At 46.1% G+C, this 10,587-nt stretch overlaps 1 protein-coding gene across 1 annotated transcript; it reads left to right on the forward strand.

The window, feature by feature from the left end:
- The first annotated feature begins 25 nt into the window (after positions 1-25).
- On the forward strand, positions 26-7,368 carry PRELID1 (PRELI domain containing 1). Its single transcript, XM_066591151.1, has 6 exons — positions 26-153; positions 2,193-2,411; positions 4,473-4,698; positions 4,789-4,902; positions 6,488-6,566; positions 6,996-7,368. The coding sequence occupies exons 2-6, from the start codon at positions 2,320-2,322 to the stop codon at positions 7,133-7,135; spliced, it is 651 nt and encodes a 216-aa protein (XP_066447248.1). The 5' UTR covers positions 26-153; positions 2,193-2,319; the 3' UTR covers positions 7,136-7,368.
- The last annotated feature ends 3,219 nt before the right edge of the window (positions 7,369-10,587 follow it).

The raw sequence follows: 10,587 nt of genomic DNA on the forward strand, positions 1-10,587 counted from the left end.
ACCTTCGTTTCCGGAGCTCCTGGACGTGACGCACGAATCAGCTGCTGCGGCGCTGTCACGTGACGGTCGGACGCCCTCTCCATGCCGGAAGTTCAGGGTGTCCTGCTGTAGCCTCATGGCGGCCGATAGGAGCTGAGCCCTCGCACGGGGCGGGTAAGGACTTGGGGAGGGGGTCACCGTGAGGGCAGCGGCGGCATGTGAGCTGGTGGCGGCTGTAACGTGACCGTGGTCCTGCTGTAATCTGCGGCTCCGTCGTGCTGCTGTGACCTGCGGGCCCGTGCCCTCTGCCCTGTCTCCCCTCCATACATGTGTGCAGCTCCTTGCACGTCTCTGCCAATAATCCCACTAAACTTTTCCACAGCATTGTGGCTGATAACAGGGAGTAGTAGAGCGCGCACCGTGATAGGTACCTGCAGATAGTATATATTTGGCGCAGTCACACCGCTGTAAGCGGATTACAGACCACGGATATAAGTGGGTGTTATGGTGCGTAATAAGCACTCAAATGGGGCGTGCGACCAGAGGCCGCGGGAAAAATACGCAGCTGTGAACCAACTTATTGAAATCAACAAGCCACATTTAGCGCGTTGTGTGCGCGGGCGTCTCCGCGGCGCGTTGTGTGCGCGGGCGTCTCCGCGGCGCGTTGTGTGCGCGGGCGTCTCCGCGGCGCGTTGTGTGCGCGGGCGTCTCCGCGGCGCGTTGTGTGCGCGGGCGTCTCAGCGGCGCGTTGTGTGCGCGGGCGTCTCCGCGGTGTGTGCGCGGGCGTCTCCGCGGCGCGGTGTGTGCGGGGGCGTCTCCGTGGCGCGTTGTGTGCGCGGGCGTCACCGCGGTGTGTGCATGCTCGTGTGAATGAGCCCTTACAGATCATTAAAAGGGTTGTACAGTCAGTTTGTACTGATGAACTTCAGGATGGGTCATCAGTCATTGATCGCTGATCAATCAGCTGTCCGGGCCTCCAGCAGTCGCAGAACACACAGGCTATGGGGTGTAAGCAGATAGTCCTGCCTAGTGGCCGGTGCCGGTAACTGCAGCTCCCGCTGTAATTAGCAGTGCTGTACGGTACGCAGGGCTCGCACCCGGATGCTCCTGCTCCGTACCCCGGGTGTCCAAGTGGCAGATCTCAGCTGATCAACTATCCCAAGGAAAGGAAAGCCCCTTTAAGGGGTCCCTATGGTAGATTGGCGGTGTAGGGAGCAGCCCCGGGGCCATGAAATGTCCCATGTAGCATACAGCTGGCATGTAGCGCTGTAAAGATGCCCCTGTGACCGCTGGCCGCTCCGGCACTGGGGTACATGTATAGTTGTGCTGGTGGCATAGTGGCGGCCGGCCGCTGACCGCTTCCCCTTCTTCGTTGTCTTTAATTAAAGAAATGCTGCCTTTTTTTATTTTTTGCATTGACCATTTTTTAAAAAATGACTAAAGTCCGTGCCGCCATTCTGGTTGTCACCTCTTCAGGAAAACCTGTAATAACCCCTCTACACTGCGATCCCAGCACCGTCTACCCTCACCTGTGGTCTCCTCCCCCTGTCGGCCCTCGCGGACAGGCACGGAAATTGTAGGCCCTTTTAAAATGAACTATTTTCCTAGTAACAGAAAACCAGCAGTCCCTTTCTTAACATCCCTTTACGTGGGCTGATGATCATAAACGGACATTCAGCGAGCGCCATTTTACACAGGGCAGCGATCAGCTGACGAACAAGCAAGCAGTCATTTATCGCCTGATTACATCTCTTGCGCAGCCGGAAACATGGTTGTTCTCCGCAGCACATCTCCCCGTGTCGATGCGATGTGCTGCTGAAAGCCAATGTGGGATAGACCATTGTATGAAGACTCGTTCGTACCCCATAGAGTCTGAGGTCACCAGTATAAAGGCCAAGTAAACAAGCGACAATCTCCATGATTGTCACTCGTCGGCTCGTGTAGGAGGGTCCTTGTTGATGGAATAGAAGTTTGTCCTCCACCAGAGAGAAGGGATGCCTTCTGTGATGCCTTTACGATAACCCATTTAAGCAGCTGCCGTATACACTGGCATTGCAAATATTGGCCTGTCTGATCCCCGGTTCCCCCTGTTTGTAGACCCGTTGACTTCCGTTCCTAGACAACCGCTGTTAGTAATGACGTTGTCCATGATGATACATATAATACACTGCATTACCTGTGCTGCATTATAATGTGTTTGTTTTTTTACCCAGCCCCCTGGTTAGGACGCACGCCGGCATCACACTGGATTCTGCCGGTTTCTCTAGGTGACCTTCTCATCACTGCCGTCCTCTGATGGTTTCCTAGGCCCGCCGTGCTTGGTGCATTCTTCCGGGAACAATGGTGAAGTATTTCGTAGGCTTGAATGAGCTGAAGAGCTCGTGGGACCAAGTGTTTGCTGCTTTTTGGCAGCGTTATCCAAACCCCTACAGGTGAGAGGATGCATGAAAAGCATCAGTCATAAAAGTAGTCTTGGCCATTGAGTCATTGGGTAGTGGAAGGTGCAGGAATATTTCTGTTGCTTCCGGTCTTTATTATGGCCTTGGAAATTACAGCTGTAACATTAGATTCTTCATACATCCTGTCAGCATGATTACTAATTTAGTATCAATGCCGTACAAAGCCAACACATTCTGTAGCGCTGTACACAGATGGTGATCACTCCCGTCACTAATTCCCCAGTTCACATGTACCCTACACTATTATCTCATTAGTGCCCTGGAGTGAGAGGAAAGTCCCCGCACAGGAAGGAGGTGATAGTAATATCAGGGAGGGATCTGCTCTTCAGTTAAATGCAGGATTGGATAAGATGGTTACTTTAGGGAATGCCCTCACCCCTCCTTGTTTTTCTGGAGGTCTTAAGAAGTTTCTAAAATACTTTTTAAGTCTTTTTTCCGACAAGGTGTATATTCTGGCATTTCCTCGTCCAGACACACAAAACTCGTGTGCATGCTTGTGATGAAAGCTGTGGTTTCTGGCGAAATGTGAAACCCCACAAGAATGTCGTATATGTAGGAGGTTTGCTGTTTAGCTGCTGAGCTGCAGTGGACATCCGGCGGGGGGTTCTCTGTTGCAAAATAACAGCTGTCAAAAGTAACAATGTGGCGTTTTTGTAAAACAAACCTTGAGAGATCCTGCCCGCAGAGTGAGCTCACCTCACTAATACTCTGCATCGGCCGTGTTCATCGGGATGGGGATTGTAGAAATAATGTATAAGTGGGAGGCGGATTGTTTCTGTTGTGGAAATTTCTACCACAACTTTTCAATTCATCAGAAGCTAACCGGCTTTCTTGAATTTGGCTACAAAATCCTGCGATCAGTTGTTAATTTATAGTCTATAGGGAAATGTACAGTAGAAGCGCAGAAAAACATTCAAAATGTTATGAAATGAAAAAGAATGCATCTAAAAAACGCTTAAAATTCATAATGGTGGTTAAAAAACCAAAAACCTGTTAACAGTGCGAAGGAGCCCCAGTATACAATGGGTAAGGCTCTGTTCAGATCTGCATTCAGGTTTCCATTATAGGACATGGTTCCGTTCTCTTATGGAACCGAACAGCACTAGGTGGATTCCATTGACTATAATAAGATTCTTCCGGCTTCCAGTATGCTGTCCAGTGTTCTCCCAGATAAAATAGTACAGCACGACGCGCTATTTTGTTTGGGATTCCTGGATGGAACAGTGCCATAGGCCCCAACACAGATGTGAACAAACCTGTATACGGGCAGCTGTCGCTTCAGTGTTCTCACACAGGAACAAGTCATTCAGAGAATGGAGGTGGAGTGTGACGGGGGTCTCTTCCAGCCACCTCCGGTCGTAGTAGAATGACTGCTTGTTTACAGGGGCCAAATGTCACATGATATTCAGGTGAACTAAAAGCCAAGGGACTCTGACGAGTGAGCAATTTTTTTAGTGCCCTGTCAGTAGCAATTATTCAAGTGTGTAAAGTTGCCTTAACCCCTTTAGTGGCACGCTCAGAAAATCTCCGGTGCTTGCTGCACTGACCATGCAGTTAAACCCCGGAAGATTTCCGTGGACAGCTCTAGTGTTGAAATGTGCAGAGTACTGAGCTGTCATCTGAAATCTTCCGGGGTTTTTACTACATACTCAGTGCAGCAAGCCCCAGAGATTTGCCTGCGATAATATGGTAATAATAAACTTGTTACTGAAGGGGTTAAAGGGGGTTATCCAGGAAGCGCCCGCCGTGGTTGGAGCGGAAGTGCTACTCAAAGCCCTGTGTGGTGGCCGGCGCTCATGATTGCAGGCGCAGCTTTCATTGATTTCAATTGCAATTATGAGCACCGGCCACTACACAGGAGTCAGAACAGCTCTTCCGCTCCGCCCCCCGGCGCCGCTGCCTGGATAACCCCTTTTACGCATTATTATTACATCACTTTTTTGTTTATGGTTATCGCGTTATTGACTTGTGATTTATTGAAACGCACAAAGTGTTTCTGACTACAAGATGTTAATTTTTCTTCTGGTTATAAAGCAAACACGTCCTGACCGAAGACATTCTGCACCGTGAGGTAACTAGTGACCACAAGCTGCTGACGAGGAGGCTGTTAACAAAGACCAACCGCCTGCCGAGGTGGGCAGAGCGTTTCTTACCAGCCAATGTGGCACATGCTGTGTACGTTTTGGAAGACTCCATAATTGATATCCGCAAGAAAACTTTGACCACGTACACCTGGAACATCAACCACAGCACTGTCATGGTAGGAAGCCCAATGTTGGAGAGTGGTTTTTAAAAGTATATATTTAAAAGTCTCCAGGTTATTCAGGCTGCTTTTTCCCTTCCCCTGTAGTCTGTGGAGGAACGCTGCGTATACTGTGAAAATCAAGGCAACAAAAATTGGACCGAGATTAGAAGAGAGGCTTGGGTGTCCTCAAGAGTGTTTGGTTTTAGCAGACCAATCCAGGTGAGACAAGCAGGGCTAAACCTCTGATGTCACGAATGCGGAATGCAAAATATTCTGTTGATTCACTGAATTCAGACCGGTTATTTTTAATCTGCCATCCAAGACCAACCAATAACTAAAGGTTACAGCAGTACTCTCAAAGTCACAAACCTTGGTGGAGCGGTATTCTGCACGCTGGTCCAAAAGGTCCCCAAGACCAACCAACCAATGGTTGTGATTATGGGGCTTTAACTAAAGTCACTGTGGATACACATGTGATGTGCTATGTAAAGATGTGCAGCCTAAAAATTAGTATATTTTCTGATTTACATAAACAGATTTGTGTTTATACAGCCAATTTATTTGAACCCCCTTCCCTCCACAGGACACAAACTTATATCCTGGCTGGGAAGCAGTTCCCCTCCCCAGGACATAAGCTTACGTCCTATGAATGGTGTGCGGGCTCAGAAGCTGAGCCCGCACTTTCCGCAGCGGGAGCCAACTGTAATGTATAGCCAGCCTCCCACTGTTAACCCCTTACATGCTGAGATCAGTGTTGATCATGGTATGTAAAGGAATTAGAGAGGGCACACCTTCTGTGACATCTTTGGCGCTCTATGTTATCGCAACTGTACAGCAGCGAAAGGTGTCTGGATGTGCCGTGGCCTGAGATTGCTATTTGTAGGGATTATAAATTGAAGTACTGCAATGTATTATCATAGTGATCATAACTTTAAAGGGCTGTAAAAAATGTAAATAAAAATGGTTAAACAAAAAAAAGCGCAACAAAAACTTTTTTACACTCTTTCCCCTTCTTGTTTAAAAACAAAACCCGTTTGGTGAATCTGTAATGATCTGTGCACTTAATTCAATACACTTTTGATCCTGTCCGGCAAACAGTTTTAAAAAAAAACAAAAAACAGAACAGGTAGCAAAACAAACAATAAAAGCACTTTTTTTTTTTTCCTCAAAAGAGCCAAAATGTCGTAATCGTACCAACTCGCAGAAAACATTTATCATGTTATTTATACTGTATGGTTAATGCTGAAAATTTAAGGCAGAATTGCTTGTTTTCCCCTTGACCTACAAAACAAGTTAATAAAAGTAATATATTACATGTATCTAAGAAATGGTGCCATTAAAACTAGATCTGGCCGTGTCGATGGAAAAAATGAGTTATGGCTTTTGAAGAGTAGAGATGAAAATCTCCAATAGTTGCCGCGTTGGGTCTAAAATAGACCATGTCGCTTAGGGGTTAAAGTGTTTTGACACTCAACTTCCCCCTTTAGTATCACACACAATCAGCTGCACATGTACGGCGCTGCGACTGGCAGCATGTCGGCTGTGTATTACAGCTGATACTGTGCTGGAGCGACGGACATGGTTGATTGAGCGTACCAAAAGGGAGGACAGATATAATGCGGTTCAGACTGACCCTTAGTCATAGCTGTAACGTGCCTAACTAGTGCTCACATGGGGAAATAGTGAGATGTTTACCTGTAATGCAAAATTAAGTCTTGTGCTATAGGAAATTACTGTCTCTGAAACTATGGACAGCCCTGCTCCTTGTGTGGTAAATGCCCCTTGTGTTCATTCTGTCTTCCAGGAGTTTGGCCTGGCTAGGTTTAAAAGTAACGTGACCAAGACGCTGAAAGGATATGAATACATTCTAGCAAAGATGCAAGGTAAGTGCAGAAGACAATGTAATGCTGACTGCACAGCTGGCAATGTCCGAGTCATGAGACAGGAAATGTGACTAGAAGGTCACGGGGAAGATAATGGTAGTACACAAGTGAGCCGTAGGATCTACACTAATTACATGTCATTATTCCGGGGATACTGAGGATATTGTTCAGCTGGTATGCAGAAGGAATATATTGTATAATAAAGCTTACATGTTTGGGATGAGTGAAGTGACACCGTGTCGTAATAAAGTTACTAGTTTCAGAATAGATTCTGAGTGTGTCGTGTTAGGTACCCACCTATATAGCATTATAAGCACCCTGCAGGCACTTTTATAGTTCTTCCAACTGGTAATGATGATCCCAAGGGATTCTACCTGAACTTATAAACTCTGTAAAGTTTAATAAGTTGATTTTTTTTTTTTTCTGCAGGTGATATACCAGCCAGGACACTGGTGGAAACTGCAAAGGAGGCAACTGAGAAGGCAAAAGAGACAGCCCTTGCAGCAAAGGAGAAAGCCAAAGACTTGGCCAATAAGGCAGCTACTAGTAAGAAGCAACAGTTTGTGTGAGACTCCTTGGGCCGTCTTCCTAAGTTCTAGAGCACTGCATCATAGGCGCTAGAGGCCGGCAGCGTGGCGGGGTTCGTAGGTCATCTGAACCAAATGTAACTTTCTATATTTCAGTCAACCGTTTATATCTCAATGAAAATGAAGAAAACTTGAATGTTCTCCTGAGCAATGAAATGTCAGACAATTACTCTTTTCTAAGCTTTAACTTATGATTAAACCATGCCCTTAGTAAAGCAGCTGTCTCTGCATCCTTGAGATGGAAAAAGAACTCCTGTTTATTTTTTGGCTTCTGAGAACACTTGTTACAATCTCTTCTTACAGTACAGGTTCCTTAGGATGGCGGCCGCCGTCTACAGCGCCATCATTAAAGTTTGACCCACAAACTAGAATAGCACGAGTGTGGAGGAGGTACATCTGGCCAAGAGCTCAGTAAGAGGGGGGACCTAAGGACAAAGGTCCTACTGTCACAACTAAGGCCGGTGTCACATGGGCATAAGCGTATTTGTATTGGCTTTCTACGCACGCCTGTGCATGTTGTCCTTTACTTGCACACGCAAATTGTGCATATTTGCGTGCCCAAAAAAGCATACTCCCATTGATTGCAATGGGCAATTAGTTCATATATACAAGAAAACTGAGCATGAGGTTACTTTGTGCGAACGAACAGTGTATGTGAACACATTTAAATTGGTGGGTTTTCTTCACTGCGTATCGCACACACAACATGCTGCGCAAATACACCCATGTGACACAGGCCGAAGTCAGTTTTGAACAGGCTCATTTATTGGTCAAAACATCTGTCAAGCCAAATTATTTGATGCCCATATAATGTCTGTGGTACCCTATATTGCAACCCTCTTCAGTCTGCAGAATATGGCTCTGGTTTGGAATGTGACATATTGGTTCAGTGCTAAAGGGGTAGTACCAGAATTTTAAGTTATCCTCCTACCCACAGAATAAGGGAAAACTTGCTGATCGGTGAGGGTTTCACTGCGGAGACTCCTGCCAATCTTGAGAAGGGGGTTCCCGTGTGCTGCTCTGTCACTGCAGTGGTTACTCTGAATGGAGTGCTGGCCGCACATGGGCAGTCAGTGTTCCATTCATTTCAATGGGGCTGATATATATCTGAGCGGGTGCCAAAGTACTACTGAAAGTGAATGGACCGCTTACAAGATTACAAGATCAGCACTTCATTCAGTAATCTCCTCACTGCGGGAGACGTGGAACCTCATTCTTGAGATCAGTAGGAGTCTCACTGTCCCCCACCGCTCAGCAAGTTATCCACTATCCTTTAAATAGGGAATAACATGAAATTCTGGTACAATGCCTTTAAGTTGTCATTCAGATGGTGCAGATCAGTATTTTTAAACCAAAACCATGAGGAGATGCAATGACCTGATTGAAGTCTCTAATTTCATGTGCTGGAGAGGCCAGATTGCTGTCTATGCTGTCAGCTCCTGAACCTCCAACCAATGGTAAACTGGTCAAGGGGCTTACACTACAAGCGGTGCCTCAGGCTTTTAAGCCATACATTTAAAGTAAGGCCTAAATTTTCTGGAGACAACCCAAAAACATTTTAATAGAATAACTTTAAGAAGTAGAGCAAGGGCTGATGACAAGCAACCAATCCAAAAAACACACACATAACTGAACGGACAGAGATGATATAAGGAAAGTCCCTAGACGGCTAGTTCAAACCCAAGCTAGATTCATGAGAAATCGCATCCGTCAGATAAAATGACTATAGAGGACAAAAATGTTAAATGGGCATATTGCTGGCAAGAAGCGCAACCCCAGAGCCAATGAAACAAGAGGGACACAATGAGCGACTGTCCAGATATTGATAACAGAAAAGGGTTTTAGTTCCTCAAATTACCAGGGCTGCTAAAAGATAACGAGGCTCAACTAGGTAACCCAATATAGACATAGTAGAGGAGAGCACCGGGTGCAGGAACTAGAGGCATTACCTAAATCTGAGATGGATGCATGTCCAGGCATGGGAACTAGACAAGTGTTCAGAGCCGGCAATGGATGTATAATAATCATGAAATGGCTAGACTTGGGCTTCTCTGCCTTTTTTTTTTTTTTTGCAGCATTTAGATCTGCCTTTTCAGTGCTGCCCTAAACGCTCCATCAAAACGCAGCATCTTCAACAGCGATGCATGTCCTATCTTTTGCTGTTTTCAGCCCTGCGTCGCCCATTGAAATGAATTCGGTGGTGTGTTTTGGGCAGCGTTAGCAGCGCTGCTGAAAACGCGGCACAACTTGGTGGTGTGTTATGGGCAGAGCTAGCTGCACTACAAAAAAAAAGTTATACTCGGCGATGCTGCCGCTGTCCAGGTCCCTGACTCTGCTCTCTGGGGCTTTGGCCACTCGTCAGAGGATCTTTTGCTAGTGATGGGGTTTGAAGACCACGCCTTCAGCAAGAGATTGCTATGATTGGCTAATCTAGTGCCAATCACAACCATTCAATAAATAAATGGCTCAGGACTCAGCCAATAAGCATTCTCTTGTTGGAGGCGTGGTCTTCAAACCCTGTTACCAGCAAGAGATGCTCTACAGGCACAGCGCCTACTAGGGGAGTAGTTTTTTTTCTTTTAGCTTCCTTGGCTGCATTATCAGCCATGCTGAAAACACAGCCAAAACACTGGCATAACGCGTGCCAGCGCTGCTGAAATCACAGTAAATGCGGCATTGAAAAACAGTGTTTACTGCAAACACCTGTTTGAGGGAGGCCTTAGAATATCCCCACGTTAGCTATAATAAACAGCTTGTAGGTAAAATGACTAGTAGTAAATCACCAGCCTTGATGGGGGACTGGTGATATGGATGAGGAATAACCAGACTGAGTGAAAAGCACCTGGTTAAAATAGCTCCAACCCCACCACTCCGAAAGAAGGGGCTTGCTCACATCATGGCAATAGGATCCTAGAAGTAAATAGAGAACTGCCTGGATAAACTGTCCCTAGTGGTAATACACTATATTTCACTTGAAGGAGAGACGCAAACAACCAATAACATTTGGAGATAGCACATCAAAGTTTACATTAAGATTGAAACAGAAAGGCCAGCACACATGGCCAATAAATAGGACAATGATGGCAAACGGAGGACACGATCCCCATTATTACCTTCAGAATGAAACTAAAACATAGCAAAAGACAAGTTCTCATTAATTCCATAGGGCTGCCAACACTTTAGTCTAAAGATCCAGGCTGTTTCTTTCTGTAAAAGCCATTATTGATATCTTGTCTGGCATTGTGACGTACTTGTTCAATACTGGAACACCTCACTGTATTCACATCCCCTGATGATCTGTTCTAATAGGGGATGCTAAAGAGGTTTCCTCATTCCATCAGATATTACACCGAAGGGCAAGGATTCAGCATCTGAACAGTTTTACCAACAATCTTTGGGACACGGGCACGTAGCCAGATGGATAATGTTATGGG

The sequence above is a fragment of the Eleutherodactylus coqui genome, chromosome 2 (assembly GCF_035609145.1).
Source record: "Eleutherodactylus coqui strain aEleCoq1 chromosome 2, aEleCoq1.hap1, whole genome shotgun sequence".
In the NCBI taxonomy this organism is placed as follows: Eukaryota; Metazoa; Chordata; class Amphibia; order Anura; family Eleutherodactylidae; genus Eleutherodactylus; species Eleutherodactylus coqui.

Excerpts from the sequence above, each read along its gene's own strand:
- PRELID1 (XM_066591151.1), top strand. The coding sequence starts at position 2,320 with ATGGTGAAGTATTTCGTAGGCTTGAATGAGCTGAAGAGCTCGTGGGAC. Across the intron at positions 2,412-4,472 it reads CGTTATCCAAACCCCTACAG|CAAACACGTCCTGACCGAAG; the intron begins GTGAGAGGATGC and ends CTGGTTATAAAG. Across the intron at positions 6,567-6,995 it reads CATTCTAGCAAAGATGCAAG|GTGATATACCAGCCAGGACA; the intron begins GTAAGTGCAGAA and ends TTTTTTCTGCAG.